Raw genomic sequence first — 25622 nt, forward strand, 5'->3', positions numbered from 1 at the left:
CAGTACGGAGGAGGGAAGGCAGAGCCACCAACCACCACTGTCCGGCTATTGGAATCCATCAGGTACACTGCAGCAGCCGGCCACGCAGCATACCTAAACCTCTCCATGCCCCATGGAGGACAGGAAAGATGCTGGTGAGAGGGAGGTAGGAGGGGCCTTTTAACCTCTTTGTACTTCCTGTCCCCTATTAGGGCATGGAGACAACCTCCTATACTGTCGTGGAAGGTTGCTAGAGAAAATGTATTTATTTCCATTTTCCCGTTAGGGCTAGAATTGGGGGGTTTCCACTGTTTTAGCACATCACGGGCTTTCCAAACGCGACATGGCGTCCGATCTCAATTCCAGCCAAAAAAGTCAAAAGGCGCTGCTTCCCTTCCGAGCTCTGCCATGATCCTAAATAGTGGTTTACCCCCACATATGGGGTATCAGCGTACTCAGGACAAATTGCACAATAACTTTTGGGGTCCTGTTACTCTTGGGAAAATAAAAATTGGGGGTGAAAAGATCATTTTTGTGGAAAAAAATATGATTTTTTAATTGTACGGCTTTACATTATAAACTTCTGTGAAGCCCTTGGGGGTTCAAAGTGCTCACCACATATCTAGATAAGTTCCTTGGGGGGTCTAGTTTCCAAAATGGGGTCACTTGTGGGGGTTTTCCACTGTTTAGGCACATCAGGCGCTCTCCAAACTTGACATGGCATCCGATCTGAATTCCAGGCAATTTTGCAGTGAAAAAGTCAAACGGCGCTCCTTCCCTTCCGAGCTCTGCCATGCTACCAAACAGTGGTTCCCCCCAAATATCAGGTATCGGCGTACTCAGGACAAATTGCACAATAACGTTTCCAGTCCAATTTCTCCTGTTACCCTTGGTAAAATAAAAAAATTGAACCTGAAGTCATTTTTTTTGTGAAAAAAAGTTAAATGCTCATTTTTTAGTAAACATTCAAAAAATTCCTGTGAAGCACCTGAAGGGTTAATAAACTTCTTGAATGTGGTTTTGAGCACCTTGAGGGGTTCAGTTTTTAGAATGGAGTCACTTTTGGGCATTTTCTATCATGTAGACCTCTCAAAGTGACTTCAAATGTGATGTGGTCCCTAAAAATAAGATGGTGTTGTAAAAATAAGAAATCGCTGGTCAACTTTTAACCATTATAACTTCCTAACAAAAAAAAATGTTGGTTCCCAAATTGTGCTGATGTAAAGTAAACATGTGGGAAATGTTACTATTAAGTTTTTTGAGTGCCATATCTCTGTGATTTAAGAGCAAAAAATTCAAAGTTGGAAAATTGCGAAATTTTCAACATTTTCGCCAAAATTCCGTTTTTTTTTCACAAATAAACGCAAGTTATATGAATGAAATTTTACCACTAACATGAAGTACAATATGTCACGAGAAAACAATGTCAGAATCAGTGGGATCCATGGAAGCGTTCCAGAGTTATTACCTCATAAAGGGACAGTGGTCAGAATTGTAAAAATTGGCCCGGGCATTAACATGCAAACCACCCTTTGGAGTAAAGGGGTTAACGAATTTTGAGCAAATTAAAAAATGGTCCTTATTTTTACCTTTAAATGGAATCTTTCAAAAAGGTTTTTACTATGTAATCGGAGAGCGGCATGATGTAGGGGCAGAGACCCTGGTTCCAGCAATGTGTTACTTACTAGACTGTGTGTTCCTGTATCAATACAATCAGTGTTTTATCAGCAGGAGATTATCACTACAGGACAAGGTGTCTCGTGCCTCCTAGTACTCCTGTAGAACCGCCCCCAGCACTTTGCAGCTCTCTGTCAATGTACAGTATACAGAGACAGCTGCCAATCAGTGGTGGGGAAGGGGTTATACACAGATCAAAATTCCGAGATCTGTAAGATCTGCAACAGAGAAAACTGTGATTGTAATAAAATGACAGCAGACCAGCAAGTGATACATCTATGGAATCAGGCTGTCAGTCCCTTTAATAAATTTTGCAATTTATAAGCACAAAAAGTTAACTGCCCCGCTAAAATGCTGCAAAATTTATGCAAAAATGTCAGACTGGGAGAGGAAAAGAGCAGGACTGGAGCAAAAAATGTTGCGACTTTTTAAAAAGTGGCATTTGAGGAGCTGGTCAAATATTTGAACACACCAAACCCTGCTTACAATGGAAAACAGAAAAAAAAAACAGGCGAACCCATGAAATTTATTTTAAGACAGGCACAAATTAAAAAAGAATAAGGTGCAAATGAAAAATGAGAAAATCACAAAAACGCTCAAATGCAATAATGACGCTCAGAGATACCTGTGAATATCAGGGCTGAGGTTTCTTACAACTTTATGCATTCTGGGTATAGCTACCTCCACAATCATATGTGACCGTAGACTGACACATTTAGTTATTTACTAGCTGAAGAGCCCGGCGCTGCCCGGGCATAGTAACAAACTACGGTTATATATATATATATATATATATATATATATATATATATATAGCTGAGTGTATAGCCCCGCCCATTCCGCATAGCCACATTCACTATAATATCCCACATCATCCCATCAGCCACAGCCACCGGACTACTACCACTAATATCTCACATCATCCCATCAGCCAGAGCTACCGGACTACTACCCCTAATATACACATCATCCCATCAGCCAGAGCCACCAGACAACTACCACTAATATCCCACATCATCCCGTCAGCCAGAGCCACCGGACCACTACCACTAATATCCCACATCATCCCGTCAGCCAGAGCTACCGGACTACTACCACTAATTATCCCACATCATCTCGTCAGCCAGAGCCACCAGACAACTACCCCTAATATCACACATCATCCCGTCAGCCAGAGCTACCGGACTACTACCACTAATATCCCACATCATCCCGTCAGCCAGAGCTACCGGACTACTACCACTAATTATCCCACATCATCTCGTCAGCCAGAGCCACCGGACTACTCCCCCTAATATCCCACATCTTTCGGTCAAAGCCACAGGACTACTACCCCTAATATCCCACATCATCCCGTCAGCCAGTCACCAGACTACTACCCCTAATATCCCACATCATCCCGTCAGAGACGCCGGACTACTACCCCTAATATCCCACATCATCCCATCAGCCAGAGCCACCGGACTACTACCCCTAATATCCCACATCATCCCGTCAGCCAGAGCCACCGGACTACTACCCCTAATATCCCACATGATCCCATCAGCCAGAGCCACCGGACTACTACCCCTAATATCCCACATCATCCCATCAGCCTGGGGTCAGAACCAGAGCGCTGAGTGGAAAGGCCCTAACTTCCATACCAGGGATCCCTTTAAGAGAGGCCTGGCGTCAGAAAAAGAGCGCTGAGTGGATTTGCCCTGACTTCCATACCAATGATCCATTTAATAGAAGCCTGGGGTGAGAATCAGAGCGCTAAGGGATTTACCCTAACTTCCATACCGGAGATCCCTTTAAGAGCGGCCTGGGGTCAGTACCAAATTTGCCCCGACTTGCATACCAATGATCCCTTTAATAGAATCCTGGGGTCAGAACCACAGCACTGAGTGGAACAGTCCTAAATTCCAAACCGGGAATCCCTCTAAGAGAGCCTAGGGTCAGTACCAAAGAATTTGAAGGCAATTGCCCTGACTTCCATACCGGCGATCCCATTAATAGAAGCCAGGGGTCAGAATCGGAGCACTGAGGGATTTGCCCTATCTTCCATACCGGGGATCCCTCTAAGAGAGCCTGGGGTCAGTACCAAAGGATTTGAAGGCAATTGCCCTGACTTCCATACCGGCGATCCCTTTAATAGAAGCCAGGGGTCAGAATCAGAGCACTGAGGGATTTTCCCTATCTTCCATAGCGGGGATCCCTTTAAGAGACCCTGGGGTCTGAACCACAGCGCTGAGTGGAACGATCCTAATTTCATTCCGGGGATCCCTTTAAGAGAGGCCTGGGGTCACTATCAGAGCGCTGAGGGATTTGCCCTGACTTCCATACCAGAGATCCCTTTAAGAGGGAAGATGTGCCTATGGGATGGAGGATGTGTGACGAGGATATGGGCACGGGAGGGGGTGAATCATTTCTGTCATGTGCTCTCTGCTCCTTTCTGGGGGACAGACAATGGCTGGGAGCTTATGTTCCCAGGGATGCTAGATTTCTCCCACCATGTCAGTGTCTGCTGAGGTGTTGTGGAGCCGGAAAACTGTTGCTCATAGCAACCAATCACAGCTCAGATTCTTTTAAACAGCTGTTTAAGCTGTTCAATTTTATATATATAGATTTAGTTATTTATTATGGTTTGCATAGTCGACAGCGCTTTACAGACATTATCATCACTGTCCACAATGGGGCCCACAATCTAACTTCTCTATCAGTATGTCTTTGGAGTGTGGGAGGAAACCCATGCAAACACGGGGAGAACATACAAACTCCTGCAGATGTTGTTCTTGGTGGTATTTGAATCCAGGACCCCAGCGCTAGAAGGCTGCAGTGCTAACCACTGAGCCACCATGCTCCATTGTATCTGTACTAATACTGAATTACATACAGTAGATACAACTGTAGCAAACCCTCATCTGTGAAAAGTATGAGGTCTGAGATAGTTTTCAGTCTAAGTTTCCCATTAAGTATGCAAACACTTGATAATCAGATTGAAAGGACGCTCTGTGCGATTCTCGAGCGCAGATCAGACCCCCTAATGTGCAGCCTTAACTTACTAGACATAGTAGAAAAGAGAGAGCTGGCTGAAGATGCAGCGTGACAGGTAAGAGCCCCGTCACACATAGCGACTTACCAGCGATCCCGACAACGATGTGAACTTGTCAGGATCACTGGTGTGTCGCTACATGATCGCTGGTGAGCTGCCAAACAGGCAGCTTCACCAGCAATCAGGACAGCGACATGCGGGTAACAAGCGACGCACGTCGCTTAGTTACCCAATGTGTACCTTAGTTACCAGCGCGCTGGTGCAGGGAGCTGGTAACCAAGGTACACATCGGGTTTCTAAGCAGGGTGCGGCACTTAGAAACCCGATGTGTACCTTGGTTACCAGCTCCCTGCACCAGCACGCTGGTAACTAAGGTACACATCGAGTTTATAAGCGCAGCGCTTAGAAACCCAATGTTTACCTTGGTTACCAGCTCCAGCTCGCTGATGGCTTTTCTCCCGCCTGCCACACGCAGCGATGCGTGCTGGCCAGCGGGAGACCAGCGATCAAAAAAATGTCCTGGCCATTCCAGGACGATCAGTGATACCCGGCAGGGGGGCTGGTCGCTGATAAGTGTCACACACAGCGATCTCGCTGGTGAGATCGCTGTTGCGTCTCAAAACTTGTGACGGGGGCTTAAGTGATACTAATGACCTGTAATCGGAGACTGATGGAGATGTAGTGAGGATGTACCTGATGGCTTTCATACCCACTAGTAATTGTAGATGCCGATAGCATGATGAACGCAGAGACTGCTGATGACCACAGTGCTGAGCTAATAATAATAATAATCTTTATTTTTATATAGCGCTAACATATTCCGTAGCGCTTTACAGTTTTTGCACATATTTTCATCACTACCCAGGACCCCAGCACTGCAAGGCTGCAGCGCTAACCACTGAGCCACCGTGCCGCTCTTCCACAAACCAAGGATTTACCCGGGGAGTGGGTAAACATACACCATCCTCCTACTATTAGAATATATCTGAAAAGTCTGTAATTGTCATGCGAGAAATGTAAGCCAGAGAATGGATTAACAAAATTGGGAACATTTAAATCACATGAGCCTGTTGACTTCTATGGATAAAAATCGACACCGAAAGACGACGATCCCTGTGGTATAAAAGTTAGTGCAGCCTGATTAATGACTGGTGTCCACCAGCATAAAGCACTTCCGTTTTCTTTTTAAAGGTTGTGAAAGAAGTGCAACTCAGAGTATATTCACTGCAGCTGATTGATGGGGGGTGCAGGTAATCACACTCCCACTGATAAGATACTGATAATGTATCCCTGGATGAATATCACAAAGCCTGGACTCCTCCTGTAATGTCTTCTTTCATGGTACTATGGACCATTTGCCTACCTGCCAGGATGTCTGCCTCCTCCATACAATGGGTGCTGAACACGATCACGCTGTTTGTTTTCCTCTTTTTCAGTACGTTCCAGACAGTATAACGTGAGCACGAGTCCATGCCGGCAGTGGGCTCATCCAGAAGAAGCACCTGCAGGAAGCAAAAAAGGTCTAAAGCACAAAGTACAAGAAGAGAGAGCGACTGCTGCCAGCTCTGTCATTCGTGATCATTCCAAAATACAATAGGCTGTGGTTTATACACCTTATCCTAAGATACCTCCTGTATTATACTACAGAGCTGCACTCACTATACTGCTGGTGGAGTCACTGTGTACATACATTACATTACTTATCCTATACTGATCCTGAGTTACATCCTGTATTATACTCCAGAGCCGCACTCACTATTCTGCTGGTGCAGTCACTGTGTACATACATTACTTATCCTGTACTGATCCTGAGTTACATCCTGTATTATACTCCAGAGCTGCACTCACTATTCTGCTGGTGCAGTCACGGTGTACATACACATTACTTATCCAGTACTGATCCTGAATTACATTCTGTAGATGTTTTATTATAAAAATGAAAAGCATAACAATAACAGAAACAAAACAAAAATATCAGCCAGAAAAATAAATCAGTATAATGAACACTGGTCCAGCCGCTCATTCTCTCCTCTCACACATATTATACATATAAACAGAATAATAACTAATATTAAGTACTTACACCTTCTGGTCCGGACACCTAACAAACTAATAACAAACAAAAAAATAAACAATAGCAAACAAAAACTATATATACTGCTCAAAAAAATAAAAGGATCAATATTCCATTTGCAACAGGCTGTTTGTGTTCCCTTTATTTCTTTGAGCAGTATACATACATTTTTTTTTAGTTTTTTAATAATTTATTTTTATAACTTTAAATAAAATAACCACAAACTATACAAATATACACAATACTAAGCTAATCACCACCCCACACAAGCCCACCATTCCCAATCCCCACACTGACCTGAGAGCTGATCCTGCGTCTCATGCCTCAGTCCATGTCCAACATCCATAGGCCAGATCAGGCAGTGACAGTTTTTCCCCCAAACACCCCAGTGTCCCATAGTCCCACAAGATAAACCCACCTCCTCCCTATTCCCACCACCCAACCTAACACCTACACCCAAATCTATATCCCTATGTACAATATATACAGCAGTACACACTACAATAACCACAAATCCCAAGTTCGGCGCCTACAGCCCTACATCACTGTATACCAATCAAACAAAACAAAAATCTACAGTGTCAGGAGCAGCCCACCACCAGGAAAGGAGATGACCAGACTAGGGCACACTAAAAGAAAAGTCCCTCCAGAGGAGAGCGGCCCTAAGTGTGCCCAGTCTCCCATAATCCAGAGAGCGCACCTTCACCAGGTCACCAAGTCTGGTCCTAAACACATCGTCCACTGGGAGGATTTTCCGTTGCGTTGATACTAAGCACCGTGCGTTCCACGTGTGATACCTAACCACTGAGCTAACTAGAAATAAGGTGCAGCGGTTCCGACCAACAATGTTTCCGAATGCTACATAGGCCCATTCCGCATAGGAGAAACCGGCCAGCCGAGACCAGCCAATGGAGGTGCCCACCCTGTTGTACACATCTTTGTTGAAGGGACAACGAAGCAGGAAGTGGTCCATGCTTTCCAGCACAGTACCACAATGCTCCCGAGGACAGTTCCTGTCCTCAGAGCTCCTACACTTCAGATTGTCCCTCACACACAGTTTCCCATGGAAACAGCGCCAAGCCAAGTCCCAAAATTTCGAGGGGATCCTGACAGAATTCAGAAGATGCAAACCCACCCCAATATCCCAACGAGTAATCCTTGAGCACCAGGGGCCTCTGGAAATGGGTCAACAGAACCCTATTGTCAAGGAGTTTCCTTGGCAGAATCGCGACCTCCCAAATTCCCAGACCCCACCAGCAAATTACCTTCAGAACCAAGGTAGCGTAAGCCGTAAGATGTCCATGCGGTGTGCGAAGATCCTTCACTTGCCCTCCTGTCTCCCATTCCTGGAAGAAAGGCTGAAACCATCCCCTACAGAATACCCACGGAGGAGCTCTCTGTTTCCAGAGGTTTGCAATATTGATCTTAATGAAGGTATCCACAAGGAATACCACAAGGTTGACCATACCCAACCCTCCTAGTCTCCTCGTATGGTAAGTCACCTCCCTCTTGACCAGGTTCAGTCTATTCCCCCATAAGAGTTGGAAGAACAAACTGTAGACCCGAGTCCAGAGAGACTCCGGCAAGATGCACACACTGCCCAGATAAATCAGTAAAGGGAGCAGGTAAGTTTTGATCAGGTTTACCCTATCCCTGAGGGTCAAAGACAAACCCTTCCATTGGTTCACTTTCTGAGAGGTGATCTCTAGCCTGCTGTCTCAATTTTGTTTGGGGTAATCTCACAGGCCAAATTCGATGCCAAAGACTTTTGCAGAGACATTGGGTCCTGGGTGTCCGAGAGATCAAAACCAGGATCTCCTCCTCCCAGCCAGAGACTCTCACACTTATCCCCGTTTTGATCTTGGACCCAGATGCCTCCGAGTAGCGATCTACCTCTGACATCATCCACCCTGCCTCTTCGTGAGAGGAAACAAAAACAGTGACATCGTCGGCATACGCCACCACCCTCAGAGTGGCTTCCGGTGCTGCCCGGTCCATCCCAATCCCGGCCAACGGTCCACGCTCCATTCTCCTAAGAAGTGAGTCAATTGCAAACACGTACAGCAGAAGGCTCAAGGGACAACCCTGGCGAACACCAGATCCAACCTCAAAAGAGCTGCCAATCCAACCGTTCACAAGTGGGAAACTCTCTGTCCCACCGTACAAGGTCTTAAGCCAATCAACAAATTCCCCTGGCAGGCCATATCTCAGAAGGACAAACCAGATGTACTCTTGATTAACCCGATCAAACGCTTTTGCCTGGTCCAGTGACAGCATGTACCCCTTCCAGTGATCAGCCCTACTCTGCTCCTCTGCCTCTTGGACACAGAGAACAGCACTAAATGTGCTGTGCCTGGAACAGAGCAATGCTGGGCCTCTGAAAGGAGTCGGGGTGCAAATTTCACCAGCTGATTGAACAGCACCTTTGCCAGAACCTTCCTGTCTGCATTGAGAAGCACTATGGGATGCCAATTCTCAATGCAAGATGGGTCCTTACCCTTTGACAAGATGATCAGGGCAGACCTCCTCATTGACTTTGGCAGAGTGCCCGAGGAAAGACACTCATTGAATACCTCAGTCAAGAGGGGAACCAACGCATCCTTAAAGGTCTTATAAAATTGAGATGTTAAGCCATCTGGACAGGGCGATTTTTTTTTTTTGCAAGCCCTTCAATCGCCAACTTAATTTCCTCTTCCCTGATCATTTCTGTCAAAACATCGAATGAGGGGTCTACCCCTGGTTTGGGGACGGTTTCAGCCAGGAAAGACATCTCATCCCAATTAAGATCCCTCTTTCCCAAGAGGTGCGAGTAGAAGGATCTGACAACCTCCAAGATCCCTGATCTGGATCGCCTCAGGGACCCCGTAGTGTCGACCAGTCTTGTAACCACTTTACTATTCACTGACATCTTGCAGTTTCTGTAAGGGTCGGGCGAGCAGTACTTCCCGTAATCCCTCTCAAAAACCAAAGATGCGTGTCTATCATACTGACACCTCATAAGCAAAGATTTCACTTTGGGGATCTCCTCGCGGCTACCTCCAGTTGAGATAAGATGCTCGAGTTTCCTCCTCAGATCCTGAAACAGGCGTTACCTGCTCAGACTCCTGAGACTCGAGAGCTGGCGGAAGAATCTCGCCACCCTTTTCTTGAATATCACCCACCACTCTGACTTACTACTTCAAAGATTCAGTAAGGGTACCTGGCTCTGAAGAAAATCCTCAGAGGACTGTCTTATCTCCGCTTCTTCCAAGAGAGATGAATTTAGCCTCCAAAAACCTCTTCCCATCCGGAGGGTGTCTGTAACATTCAGAGAAAACTAAATTAAACAGTGGTCGGAGATCTCCACCTCAACAACAGACAATGCTTCCTCCTTTAAATGATACCTATCTATTCAGGACCTACAGTTACCTCTATGATAGGTGAACCCCTCGTGGCCTGGGGTGTGGCGATTGTGGACCTCTACCAGGCGAGCCTCACTAGCTATACTACTAAGGGAGACGCTATCATAAGTCAGACATTGCTCACTCCTCCCTCCAGCCTCCCAAGCATGAAGTTTTAATGTGGATTGCTAAATAAAGCGGACTTTTTCACCTGGATCGGTGAGTGCTATGCTATTCCTTCCTCTTATTAGATCCATACATTGTTTTCTGCACTAGCACCCGAGAGCTTGGGGTTTAGCCTCCACGAGCAGTATGGACATGACAGTCTCACATCGGCAGTAGTATTGGCAGTGCCGACTTGCTTTTTCTTTACACGTTATCATAAGTCAGCTTGTCTCTGGAACCCACTCTATCTCGGGGCCTCGTGACAGTATTGAAGTCCCCTCCAAAGACAACCTGCCGACTTGTAAAAAGGTAGGGCTTGATCCTCAAAGAGACACTTCCTGTCTCACTTAGATTGGGGACCATAGATGTTCATAAGCCGGCGATCTTGTCCCTTCATGAGGACATCTAAGATCAGGCACCTCCCCATTTCTAACCAATAACCCGTCGGCATTCCGCTGGTGCGGTAAAAAGGACCGCCACTCCGCTATACGGCTCGGCCGCAAGAGACCAATAGGAGGGCCCGAGTCTCCACTTCCTCTTGGCTTTAAACACATCTGCCATGTTTGGCAGCCTGGTCTGCTGCAAAAAGAAAATGTCAGCTTCACCACGACTGAGAAAATCAAAGGCCGCAAAACTAGCTGTATTTGACTTTATGCTGGTGATATTAATAGACACCAGCATTAACGGAGTGGGTACCACCATCATTGGTGATCGAGTTAGATGGCTTTCTTCTTCCCACTCCGCTTATTCTCTGCCTCAGAGGAGGAATCCTTCCCCCTCTTTAATGACACAGAGCTTTTTTTTTTTATCGTCCTCGTCTTCAGACTCTGGGCCAGTCCCTTCCTCCAAGAACCTTACATTCCAAGAAGACCCGGCACCCCCTGTAAACCCCGCCGAAGCCGGATACTCACTCAGCTTCCTCCTCAGAGGAAGAGATGTCCTCAAGGGCTTGGAACAGGTTAGAAAGACCAACCAGAGGGGAGTCAGTTTTTCCTTCCTTAGGTACCTTGATCAGAGCGGGAGAAGATGCTTTATCTCCCTTCTTTTTCTTCTTTCTGGTGCCGAACTTACACTTGTCCTCTAGCCCCTGCCTATTATCCTCATCCATACTTTCATAATGGGAGGATTCGGCGGCAGTGGCACTTTCCTCCCTGTGGATCCTCCTGACCTCCTCATCCAACTCATTATCCCTCGGGGCCTCAGGAGCAAGACTGGCGTCCAGGACAGGGGCCACCTCAGTAGCCCGGGGATCGCCCTCTCCTGTCTGCGCCCGTCTAGAGGTCTCAGCTGGGCAGGCGTCTTTTTATTACTTTTCTTCCTAGGCCCCTCAGCTCCCTCAACCCTGCTAGTCCTTTCCCCAGCAGAAACAGCCTCACGGCTTTCTCCCACCGGGGTCACAACTGCATTAGCGAATTAGCGAAGGAGCGAGGACAACGGCTGAATGGGTGACCTAAGTCACCACACAGGTGGCACCTAATCTCCACATACGATGCAGCAAGATGGCCGACATCCCCACACAGTGCACATTTCTGCACAGTGCAGTTTGCACTGAAGTGTGTGGGGTCGCCGGACCTGTGACAGAGCTTTGGTTGCCCCTGGTAGAAGACCTGGATACGATCCCTACCCAGGTAGGCAGATGATAGAATGTGGGCAACCGTACCAACTGAATGCTTAAGTTTTACCACAAACGTCCAGGCCCCTGACCAGATACCAAACTCGTCACAGTTCTTCTTTGGCATCTCAACCACCTCTCCATATCGGCCAAGCCACGTCATGTCATAACAAGAAAGTGACTCGTTACAAGTCATCACGGTCACTTTCTTGACTTGGTTTTGGCGATACACCACATGAATGGCAAAGTCTCGCCAGCTGGGCTCATTTTTTGTCAATTCATAATTCGACCAGAAGAGCTTAAGCCCCTCTGGTCGAACAAAGCTGACATCAAACTCAGGCGTGGAACAGGGATGTATCAAGGCATAGATGTCAATCACATTGAAGCCCATCCTCAGCAGGAGCTCGACAACCTTAGACCATGGAGGATGCGCATCACTGTCACTCCATCGAAGACGGACCACATTCCTACGCACACTACCCGGCCCGGCTGTTGGGAGGGACCAAACTGTATCCCCACCGTTTTTCTCTCGGAAGGTCCCAAGGCCATACCTATCTATCCAGAAGGATAGATCAATATCTCGACCCTCTACCATTAGTGATCTCTCCCCCTTCCTTAGCGCCTCCAGGAGATGCCACTGCAACATGCCGTCCCCAGAGCCCGGAGACGAGCAGGACGCCCTATTTTCCCCGGAGGTGACAGCGGCATAACTACTAACGGGTGCTGCCTCCACCGGGGGGGGCGGGGGCAATCGGACCAGTGACCACATCAATACCAACAGTACCATTATTACCCATCTCCATAACCCCCTCACCCTCCACCAAACCAGCAACCACACCACTAGAGAAAGAATTTTCCTCATTCATACCCCCCCCACCACATTCACTCCTGCTGGACCAGTGACAACAGGGGGTGACATTTTGACCTCCGCATCATCAGGCTCAAGGAGGTCAGTCTCCTCCACAGAACTGGAGGTGACCTCACCCCTGGTCTTACGTGTGTGCTCCGCATGATCAGCTGGTAAGTTCCGCTGTTTAACAGTTGATATCAGATGCCGCTGATCTATTGCTGCTGTGGGGCGCCGCTGATCCTTTATATCAGTATCTTGTTGACCAGCGGCGCCAACACAGAATAAGACTTTGGGAGGATCGGAACACCCAGTCCCGACAACCCCCTCACACTGCCGCCGCTTCTCAACTAAGTGATCAGCGGCAACAGCATTCAGGCGCACTGAGGCTACCGGAGCTGCCCCCGACACTGGGCCGCTCCCCCCTCCCACTGAGGAGCGCACCATAGTATTGTGGCCTGACCATACACCCGCCGCCGGGCCGCCCTCACTGTCCAGCCTCTCGGCTGATGCACCTCCTGCTACGTCCCTGCTACTAGAAGCAGTGATGGAGCTCTGCACCTCCCTACTGTGCTGTGTACTCTCCCAGCGCCTTTGCACCGGATCCACAGCAGAACCTGAGCTTGGCTGGGCAACGGGACTTATACAGCAATCTGACCCTGCAACTGACTCAGGGGATACAATAAAGAGAAAAATGGAGTACTAGATCCACCAAAGAGGATTATAATCAAAAAACTTTATTAATCTCATATGTATGAGATACCAAAACAACAATTAAGACAATTTCATGCCATTATAGAGTAATTTGTACAAGGTTAAGGTGCAGCAGAAAAAGTGCAGCAATGCAGAAAAATCCCAATCGGGATGATAATAAAGATACAGCTTTTAAGTGACAGCGCGTTTCGCGTAAGCTTCGTCAGGGGGCTGAGATGGCATTATCTGTCCCTTCTACCCTTTTAAACCCTGATGGCAGCTGTGGAGTGTTGCGATAATTGGCGCATGTTGCCAGTAAGCAGGACTCGGAAGCCGCGTCACCTCTAGGCGCCAAGATTTAATTAATTAAAACACAATTGCAATCCCTCTGATCTTTTGATTTCGGGTATTGATCGTGTTCGCTTGGGAATTAGAGGTGGTGATGAGGTACGCCTTTTGACACAGAGAGAGTGTCGATGGATTACGGAGTTGGACACATTAGCACTGGCGGGTCAAAATGAGCAACTTCGTTTCTCCTCATTTTTATAATTTATTTATTTCATGGATTTATTTTAATATGTGTTTTGTCTCTTTATATTTTAGTTTTGTTCTACATTGTATGAGTATTTTTGAACAATTTCCTTTTGGACCCCTGATGTGCTTCTTTATTGGACTGAGAAGAAAATATTCTATCGAAATGGCCCAGCAACTGGAACCCCCTTTTTATATACATGGTCCATGTTGTTGTTTTTTTGCACATTTTTGTATTATTGCACTATGCACTTTATCTGATGCTCTTTGTGATATTTTATATATGTGATTTTGCAACCCTTATGTTTGTGGTTGCCCTAATTGTTTGATTATATGATTATTGTATGCAATTTTTCACTTTATTATCGTTATACTGCTTTGAAGATTCATTACCCTTTCTCTTAATATTGTAATTATTGCACTTTCTGTATCACCATTTATTATTATTAATATCGCACGTTAGTGGGTTACATTTTCGATAGAACAAGCAGTGAACGGGTATAGTTCATTTCCGAACATAGTGAGGCACTGGAGGTTGTTTGGAAAAGAATGTAAGGGCGCACTGCAAATACTCAATGAAATAATTAATGTGGGGGGTACAAATGGTCACATGAAGAGTTAATGCAACAAGAAAGGAAAGAAAGACCACATAAAAATGCACACCACCGATATATATAATAATAACAAGAAAAGCTTTATTGACAACAAAATAAATTTAAAAACATGTAAAAACAAAAAGGGAATACAATCCCCCTGTTAGTCCTGATCAATACAATAATGAATTGTGTCTCATGCATATATCATCAGCATAAATAAAGGAACAAAAAAAGGAAAAACATCCACAATAAGGTGTATCCATATGATAGATGTAAATATATAATTACACCAAAGAGCACCTAATGGCGCACAATCCTGATCAAATCGCCCTAATGCTGGAGACTCAAACAATAAAATAGCCTTCACGTGGAAAAATACCATGGATCACATGTCAATCACAGCTGAAGTACCACATAGTCTGGTAGAATATATAGCATCCACCGTACTTGAGATGAAGGTCCAGAAAAAATATATGTAGACCAGCGCACAACATGTGCAAAAAATGGTTCAATCCCATAAAGATGAATAAATAACCGCACTGAATGCTGAGCTGCGCACATAAAACCACTTAAATGAGTGGTAATAAAATATCAAACATGCAGATATTATTCAAAAAGCCATGATAATACCAAATGAAAACCACACTAATGTGGATCTGCATGAAAGACGCCAGATAAATAAGTGGCAATAAGATATCAGGTAAACAACAGCCAAGTATGCCCAGTGAATGGCAGCCCTCTCACGGTTAGAAGCAACAGCTCACTTGTGAAACAGGTATAATGAAATGCATGAAAGATCCATACCAAGGCAACAGTACAGACAGGATGGCAGAAGGGAGGAAACCCAACGCGTGTCGCCGTATCAAGACGGCTTCATCAGGGGAAGTATGCATGACATTGCTGCTAAAGCCTTTAAATACCTGTATATGAAGAGCTCAGTCCAGCCACCTGTGAAGGAACATGTCAGACCCAAACCAGAAATAACGAGGAAAGCTGAAAACCTGGCAGACATCTCTGCTCAAGGTGTCAGCTGCACGCGCGCTGTGATTACAGCGCGGTGCAGATGACATGAAATAAAGCATAAAGTGCGCATGCGCGGCTCCCGGGAGTCTCAATAGCAAGCAGACAGGGGGAAGAAAAAAAGGGGTTGTATATTGCACTGTGTGAATGACCAGTCAGGTAATGAAAAAACACCTAACACAGGAATTAAACAGCCGTGATATGGCACAGATAATTCATGGCCAAACGTTGAACAACGACTATAAATGCTAAATATAGAGGTTTTATTAAGTATCAGATAGATCAATATAAATGGTACTTGCATAAATCCTCAATAAGATTTACATATGGGAAGCAACAGCAACCAGATATAGATGGTACACGTTAGAGGATAAGGATATAATAAAGAGATAATAATCTCAGTTCATAATGTAAGAACAATAGGAAAGATCCATAAAATGAACCATTCTCCAAAAGGAAGAGATTATACATGATCATTAATGAAATGAGAAAAGATTACAGGGGAGACTGCACCACACTGAATACCTCCGTCTAGTAGCCAAGAGAAGCGGACAAGGAAGAAGGATGTGTATCGCACAATGTAAATGACCAGTCTGGTTAGGAAAAAGGAGGGGGGGGGGGAGGGGGAACGGGGGAGGGGCACAGAGTAAAAGTCATAAGGTGAAAAGGGTAATTCATAACCAACTTAACACAAGGACTATAGATAACAAATAGTTATTTTTTTTAAGGTCAGATAGATCAATATAAATGATGCTCACCCATGTCCTCAATAAGTTTTATATATGAAGAGCCACAGTAACCAGATATGGATAATACACATTAAAGGATATTAAAGGATAAGAAGGTGCTAAAAAATATTATCCTCTGTTCATAATATTAGGACAAGAAAAAGGCTACCATTGTATACACCTCCAGCCTTTTTCAGGATAGGGTACAACATTGGTCCAGGTTCATAGATGATGTGTTCTTTATTTGGTCAGGCACTGCAGACGAATGTTTATCCTTTCTAAATATCTTGAATGATAAGTCATTCAATATCCATCTGACCCACACTATCTCATCCTCTACAGTGAATTTCCTGGATCTTACTATTACCTGTCGTGACGGTGCCTTGTCCACTTGTCTTTATCGGAAGCCCACCGCTACTAACAGCTTACTTGAATATGGAAGTTTTCATCCTCTGCATACCAGGAACGGAGTCCCGGTGGGGCAATTTTTGAGGGTCAGGAGAAACTGTACAAATGATCTGGACTTCCGCAGGGAAGCACGTGAGCTAACAGAAAGACTCAAGAGGAGGAATTATCCAAAGAAGTCTATATCTCGGGCCTTTCAGAGGGCCTTATTGAGGACATGGGTAAGCATCATTTATATTGATCTATCTGACCTTAAATAAAATAACTATTTGTTATCTATAGTCCTTGTTTTAAGTTGGTTATGAATTACCCTTTTCACCTTATGACTTTTACTCTGTGCCCCTCCCCCCCCTCCTTTTTCCTAACCAGACTGGTCATTTACATTGTGCGATACACATCCTTCTTCCTTGTCCGCTTCTCTTGGCTACTAGATTGAGGTATTCAGTGTGGTGAAGCCTCCCCTGTAATCTTTTCTTAGTTCATTAATGATCATGTATAATCTCTTCCTTTTGGAGAATGGTTCATTTTATGGATCATTCCTATTGTTCTTACATTATGAACTGAGAATATTATCTCTTTATTATATCCTTATCCTCTAACGTGTACCATCTATATCTGGTTGCTGTTGCTTCCCATATGTAAATCTTATTGAGGATTTTTGCAAGTACCATTTATATTGATCTGATACTTAATAAAACCTCTATATTTAGCATTTATAGTTGTTGTTCAACGTTTGGCCATGAATTATCTGTGCCATATCACGGCTGTGTAATTCCTGTGTTAGGTGTTTTTTCATTACCTGACTGGTCATTCACACAGTGCAATATACAACCCTTTTTTTTTTCCCCCCTGTCTGTTTGCTATTGAGACTCCCGGGAGCTGTGCATGCACACTTTATGCTTTATTTCATGTCATCTGCACCGCGCTGTAATCACAGCGCGCGTGCAGCTGACACCTTGAGCAGAGATGTCTGCCAGGTTTTCAGCTTTCCTCGTTATTTCTGGTTTGGGTCCGACATGTTCCTTCACAGGTGGCTGGACTGAGCTCTTCATATACAGGTATTTAAAGGCTTTAGCAGCAATGTCATGCATACTTCCCTGATGAAGCCGTCTTGATACGGCGACACGCGTTGGGTTTCCTCCCTTCTGCCGTCCTGTCTGTACTGTTGCCTTGGTATGGATCTTTCATGCATTTCATTATACCTGTTTCACAAGTGAGCTGTTGCTTCTAACCGTGAGAGGGCTGCCATTCACTGGGCATACTTGGCTGTTTTTCAACAGCGTTGTTTGCCTGATATCTTATTGCCACTTATTTATCTGGCGTCTTTCATGCAGATCCACATTAGTGTGATTTTCATTTGGTATTATCATGGCTTTTTGAATAATATCTGCATGTTTGATATTTTATTACCACTCATTTAAGTGGTTTTATGTGAGCAGCTCAGCATTCAGTGCGGTTATTTATTCATCTTTATGGGATTGAACCATTTTTTGCACATGTTGTGCGCTGGTCTACATATATTTTTTCTGGACCTTCATCTCAAGTACGGTGGATGCTATATATTCTATTAGACTATGTGGCACTTCAGCTGTGATTGACATGAGATCCATGGTATTTTTCCACGTGAAGGCTATTTTATTGTTTGAGTCTCCAGCATTAGGGCGATTTGATCAGGATTGTGCGCCATTAGGTGCTCTTTGGTGTAATTATATATTTACATCTATCATATGGATACACCTTATTGTGGATGTTTTTCCTTTTTTGTTCCTTTATTTATGCTAATGATATATGCATGAGACTCAATTCATTATTGTATTGATCAGGACTAACAGGGGGATTGTATTCCCTTTTTGTTTTTACATGTTTTTAAATATATATTGTTGTCAATAAAGCTTTTCTTGTTATTACTATATATATAGATGGTGTGTATTTTTATGTGGTCTTTCTTTCCTTTCTTGTTGCATTAACTGGAGGTTGTTTGTGCGCATCGCATGTCACAGATACTGAGACAGCCGGCGCGTCACTTCCGGCTACAGCTGATGACGTGTGCGGTTTAGTGACATCACCAGGTACACCCGGGTGAACCGCGCAGCCATCTTGGCGCCTAGAGGTGACGCGACTTCCGGGTCCTGCTTTCTGGCAACATGCGCCAATTACCGCACCACTCCACAGCTGCCAGCGGGGTTTAAAAAGGAAGAACGGACAGATCACGCCATCTCAGCCCACCGACGAAGCCTACGCGAAATGCGCGTAGGGGCTAGCTGTGTGGTGTGCAGAGCATCCATGGGTAAGATACTGTACTTTGAACTCTGGGACCTTTGTGTGTGGTCACTGTGGGGTCACTATTGCTACTATGCTAAGATGACTGACTTTTTGTGCCTCAATTGCTGATTACACGGGTGACCAGTTTTCTTGTTATGTATGATTTTATATATAATAAGTTAAAGCACTGTCACTTTATTAAAAGCTGTATCTTTATTATTATCATCCCAATTGGGTTTCTCTGCTGCACCTTAACCTTGTATAAATTACTCTATAATGGCATGAAATTGTCTTAATTGTTATTTTGGTATCTCATACATATGAGATTAATAAAGTTTTTTGATTATAATCCTCTTTGGTGGATCTAGTACTTTATTTTTCTCTTTTTTGTATTCAGTGTTATGGGGAGTAATTCCATGGCTAGTGCATGTGGTGGTTTGGGTACTATGGCCTGAGGCTGCCTTGTAATATGTGTACTGTTACAAAGATCTTGTTTGCTAACTGACTCCGGGGGTACAGGGAGGGGGGGCATATAGATAGCTTACCGCTTCCTGCAGCTTTGGCTTGGTCTTTGCCTTTTTCTTCTGGCCCCCAGGTACCTCCTCTGGTAAATCGTCACCAAGATGGAAATTCTGAAGGCACACTGAGGACTCCAGGAGCTTGATCTCCACCATCACTGCCCCTCCCTGGCCACTGTTATCACTGTCCTTCCCAGAGCCAGCAGAACTGCGACCAGATGTCAATGTCGCCTGTCCTGCAGGGAGCTCGCTGCACGTGGCCTGCGGATGACTGTGTAGGCTGCCAGGTGGGGCTTTCTGCTGGTCTTCATCATCATCATCACTGTTACCACGGCTGGTCGGGTGAGGATAATCTCCAGGAGTGGACCCTCTGGATCGTGGCACCGAGGGGCCCCGGGCAAGCTGCCAGGTGGAGCTGACCCCTATACAAGGATCGTTAGGAGCAGCCCAGGGGTTCGGGTACCACAATAGCCAGTACCGAGAGGGGCGGCTCAGAATGGACTGGAGTAGGAGCACGAGACTGTAGGAGATAGGACCAGAGTGGGGTTGCGGGACTGGAGTATAGACAGCAGGACGGAGCAGGATAACTGGAGACAGGACCGGAGTAGAACTGCGGGACTGGAGCCTAGACAGCAGGACGGAGCAGGAACACGGGAGGCAGGACCGGAGTAGGGCTGCAGGGCTGGAGCTTAGATAGCAGGACAGAGCAGGAACACGGGAGGCAGGACTGGAGTAGGACTGCAGGGCTGGAGCATAGATAGCAGGACGAAGCAGGAACACCGGAGGCAGGACTGCAGTAGGTAGGCACCACAGAGTACAGGACTGAGAGACTGCGGCAGGAACACGAGGAAGCAGGACCTAGTGAGCTAGCAAACACAACGATCAGGCACCTCCCTCAAAGGAGGACGGCCTGATATGCCCGTCTGAACTGCCATTGGTCCGGTGTTGCTTCTGGGTCAGGACATTGCAGGAGCATAAGTGACAGGAGGGTGGCGTGGCCTATGGCGCATGCGCATTGCATGCAGAGACGCTGTCGGCTGCGGACCTGTCATAAGGGACCGCCGTGGATGTCGGACGTCGGAGGGCTGCGGCGCGGGAGCGGTGGCTGGGTGAGTATACAGTGGCGGCGTGATCCGCCTCCTCCTCCTCCACTACTATCTGTCTTTGCTCTCTGCTGTCAGCCATTTCTCTAAATCTGTCCTCATTCATTAGTTTTTCCTTGAATGGACCACTCTTCTCTCTTATGAAGGCTTTTCTGACTTCCAGTTCATTACAGGCAAATGTCTTAATGTCATAGGATCAATTAAAAAGCATAGAGACTCAGCACAATTGAAGGGGAACAAGAGGCGGCAGATATAACGAAATATAGTGAATGCAGAGACCCTGTCGGCCGCGGACCTGTCAGAAGGGACCGCCGTGGATGTCAGACGGCGGAGGGCTGCGGCGCGGGAGCGGATGCTGGGTGAGTATACAGTGGCGGCGTGATCCGCCTCCTCCACTACTATCTGTCTTTGCTCTCTGCTGTCAGCCATTTCTCTAAATCTGTCCTCATTCATTAGTTTTTCCTTGAATGGACCACTCTTCTCTCTTATAAAGGCTTTTCTGACTTCCAGTTCATTACAGGCAAATGTCTTAATGTCATAGGATCAATTAAAAAGCATAGAGACTCAGCACAATTGAAGGGGAACAAGAGGCGGCAGATATAACGAAATATAGTGAAATTGAGCTCATACCCCTTTTGAAATACTGAAGAAAGAAATGACTGATGGATGCGAGGCGTCTGTCAGAGGGGGAAAGACCTGCCCCCCTGTCAAAATTCAGGTATTTTTGAACAATTTTAAAAACGATTATTTCTGCGGTGGAAGGGACGCTAAGTAAAAGAGCCACCTTGACAGAAAGCAGCATTAGTGCTGCACATGGTGGCTCTTTTACTTAAAAATGCCTGGTGGGGTGACAGGTTCCCATTAAGCTCATGCTTGAGCCTCCTTACCACCGCCTGGAGTTGAGTGTTCCTCGGTTTGGAGGCACCTGCAGCTTTGGAGCTTTCGCAGCGCAGCTCCTCCCGGAACCTCCTGACTGTCTTATTTGCTTCTTCATACTCACGGAGGTGGCTCATGACCCGGGAGCCATAGGTGGACAGACTCCTTGGGTCTTTTCAGCCCCCAATCTTCCTCAGTGAGGTCAGCCTCACCTCCGTAAGCATTCAGCTTTCCTCTGGAAGGACCGCCATCTTGCACGCTGCTAGCAGGCTTCTCCTCCATGTTGGAAGCCTTGCGGCTTCTCTGGGTCTCTGCAGACTTGGGGGGAGTAGGAGCCACATTGCTGCGACTCCTGATGGAGCATATCACCCCCTAGTCCTCTGATGTGCAGGCGGGTTGCTAGTTTCTTCTGCCCCCTGCCAGCCTGGACTAGGAAACAGAATCCTGGGACTTGGCTCCTTCACTCATCCCAGGAAGCACACTCCCTCCCTGGGTAGGAAAGAGAGCAGGTCCCTGGGTGGAGAGGTGGTTGTTCTCTGGAGCTCAGGAGCACACAACAGGATCAGTGGCGAACAAACCCACAATTACCAGAAAGAGCAACAGCTGAACAGAGCTGCACTCATTATTCTGCTGGTGCAGTCACTATGTACATACATTACATTAATTATCCTGTACTGATCCTGAGTTACATCCTGCATTATACTCCAGAGCTGCACTCACTATTCTGTTAGTGCAGTGACTGTGTACATACATTAGTTATCCTCTACTGATCCTGGGTTACATCTCATGTACTGCATAGTAGGGTGATGACTATTTTAAAAATTTTGCAAAAAGAAAATGAAACCCCTTACATTGGTGGAACAATTCCATACAAATGACATTAGTATCATCAAATTTGTAAAATATTCAAAAAAGTTCCCCCTCTTTTTCATTTCAAAATTTTCAAAAAAAAGATTTCTCGTGTTTTAATTTAAATCTATAAAGAAAATATCTTTCTAAGTTGTAACAAAAAGTGGTATTTTATTCACATCTAGAACATTCTGGAATATTTTAAAATATTTTGTAATTTAGTATTATCTTTTCATTTTCAGTGCAAAGCTTCAAGTTTTACAATCAAGAAGTGCAGGACAGGTCATTCAGAAAATGTCTTCTAGAAATTCCAGCAACAGTGTAAAGGCAAACAGGTCTATCTGGACGAGGAATCTGCCCTCCTATTCTCAACATAAAAGGGATCCAAGTATTCCATATGTTGAAAAGCTCTCCAATCTCATGCGGATGCCAACGAACTGCCAAATTCTTGGAAACTTCAGTTTTCTGATCAACAGCGAGAAACGGCGAAGGCAGAAGAAGGCAATTAAGTGTTTGAAGGCGCACTGGTTGGTCGAGGAGTCATTAATTGACATTCCCAGATCTAACCAAAATGCTGAATGTGCTGTAAAACTGATGGAGGAACTACATGTGAAATCGAAACAAATTGAATTTTTGAATCTAAAATTCATAGGAAAAAATAATTTTTAAACACTTCTTTTGTACATATTGTACTTATAATTAACTGTTTTATACCGTATTTGTTAAAAAACGAATAATAAAAGTTGCTTAGTTATTACTATTATCGTTTCAATAATGCAAAATTGCATGTCCTTTTTTGGGGGGAAAACAATTTTTGCCTTATTTCATTTGAATGAAAGGGGGAACTTTTTTTTAAAAACAAAAAAAAGCAATACTTATTCTTATATAACCCATAAAAGTTCCTCCATTGCACATGGTTTCATAAAAAAAATTTTTTTGTCATTACACTACTGCATAGTTATATTTTTACCTATGCAGACTATATACCGTATTTTTCGCTTTATAAGACGCACCTGATTATAAGACGCACCCCCAAATGTGGTGAAGGAATAGAGAATTTTTTAATAAATGGGGTCCGTCTTATAATGCCAGTGTCCGTCTAACAAATCATATAGGGTATATGTCCCTCATAGCCCCCCCACCCTAAAATTAGCCCCCTTAATCTGGATATGGCCACCTTATATTGAATATAGCCCCCTTGTGCTGGCACACGGGCCCCCTGTGGCTGGCACACATCACCCTGTGGCTGGCACACTGGCCCCTGTGGCTGGCACACATCACCCTGTGGCTGGCACACTGGCCCCCTGTGGCTGGCACACATCACCCTGTGGCTGGCACATTGGCCCCCCTGTGGCTGGCACACATCACCCTGTGGCTGGCACACGGCCCCCAGTGGCTGGCACACATCACCCTGTGGCAGGCACACTGGCCCCCCGGTGGCTGGCACACATCACCCTGTGGCTGGCACACTGGCCCCCCTGTGGCTGGCACACTGACCCCCCTGTGGCTGGCACACATCACCCTGTGGCTGGCACACATCACCCTGTGGCTGGCACACGGCCCCCAGTGGCTGGCACACATCACCCTGTGGCTGGCACACTGGCCCCCCTGTGGCTGGCACACATCACCCTGTGGCTGGCACACTGGCCCCCTGTGGCTGGCACACTGGCCCCCCTGTGGCTGGCACACTGGCCCCCCTGTGGCTGGCACACATCACCCTGTGGCTGGCACACTGGCCCCCTGTGGCTGGCACACTGGCCCCCCTGTGGCTGGCACACATCACCCTGTGGCTGGCACACGGCCCCCAGTGGCTGGCACACATCACCCTGTGGCTGGCACACTGGCCCCCCTGTGGCTGGCACACATCACCCTGTGGCTGGCACACTGGCCCCCCTGTGGCTGGCACACTGGCCCCCCTGTGGCTGGCACACATCACCCTGTGGCTGGCACACTGGCCCCTGTGGCTGGCACACATCACCCTGTGGCTGGCACACTGGCCCCCTGTGGCTGGCACACATCACCCTGTGGCTGGCACACTGGCCCCCCTGTGGCTGGCACACTGGCCCCCCTGTGGCTGGCACACTGGCCCCCCTGTGGCTGGCACACATCACCCTGTGTTAGATATCGCCTCCATGCTGCTGCTTTTATTAAAATAAACTCTTTCCTTACCTTCTCAGCGCTGTCCCTCCTCGTGTCTCCCTCAGTGTGGTTGAGCTCCTCCTCCACTTCCTGGTTCTCAGAGCCGGTCATGTGATCAGCACAGCAGAGTGCTGATGACAGCAGCAGCAGAGACACCGGGAGATCAGCGCTGGAGGAGGTAAGGAAAGAGTTTTTTATTTTACTATGGGCAGCAGCATGGGGGCGATATCTAACACAGGGGATCATGTGCGATCAAAGGAGGGCGCAGGCAGCTATAATATGCACCGCTCCCCCAGCCAGTCACCGTGGTGCGGTTTCAGCACCATGGTGATGGACAGCGGCAGTGCATATTATATGAGCGGGAGCAGGAGATCAAAGGCTCCCTTCGGCAGCTTTTACCAGCTCACAGCACCGCTCCAAAGCTGCCCCCACCTCCCCTGGACCCTGCAGTACATATATATATATACACCCCCTCCCCCGTATATTCGGATTATAAGACGCACCCCCTACTTTCCCCCAAAATTTGGGGGAACAAAAGTGCGTCTTATAAAGCGAAAAATACGGTAGCTGAAATCTGCCAGGATTTCCAGCTTGTTCAGTGTCTGCAGTATGTCCTGCATCATGCCTGTGGTTCCTTTTCTTTTCAGGATGACTCTTCTTGTAATACCTCTGCGTCAGTCTGCCCTTGTGGCAGCTCTATATTTAGAGGCATTGATGAAATAATGTGAGGTGCAGAATGAAGCAGTTCAATTTCCCTATAACCAGTGATGAAATATTAATGGATGTCTGCACATTACCTTGGGGTTACCCAAAATAGCAATGGCCACGGCCAGCTTCCTCCTCTGCCCTGCGCTGAGTCTCTTCACTTGGTTGTGCTTCACTGCCTCCATATCCAGATCATGAAGAACCTTATTAATCTAAAATGTAAAATTTCAGCTGTCAGTGTCATTAGTACAGTAATATTCCTTTAATCCCTTCTCAACACAGGACATACATGTACGTCCTATGTCGTGTGCACACAGTGGGCTCAGTTACTGAGTAACTACTGTATAAAGTGGGTGCCGGTTGTCTTATACAGCCAGCACCTGTCACTGTAGCAGCAGGGTTTGCAGATAGCTAAGATTGCTACAGATT

General features: G+C 46.2%; 1 protein-coding gene across 1 annotated transcript in view; it reads right to left on the bottom strand.

The window, feature by feature from the left end:
* The window catches only part of ABCA5 (ATP binding cassette subfamily A member 5), a 244628-nt gene that overhangs the window by 126124 nt on the left and 92882 nt on the right, over positions 1-25622 (bottom strand). Inside the window, exons 14-15 of the mRNA XM_073559971.1 lie at positions 25286-25405; positions 6054-6192 (exon numbers count right to left, since the gene is read on the bottom strand). Of these exons, the coding sequence (XP_073416072.1) occupies positions 6054-6192; positions 25286-25405 (259 nt within the window). The remainder of the gene's footprint in view (positions 1-6053; positions 6193-25285; positions 25406-25622) is intronic.

The sequence above is a fragment of the Dendrobates tinctorius genome, unplaced genomic scaffold, assembly GCF_039654945.1.
Source record: "Dendrobates tinctorius isolate UK_male_01 unplaced genomic scaffold, ASM3965494v1 ptg000014l, whole genome shotgun sequence".
Lineage (NCBI taxonomy): Eukaryota > Metazoa > Chordata > Amphibia > Anura > Dendrobatidae > Dendrobates > Dendrobates tinctorius.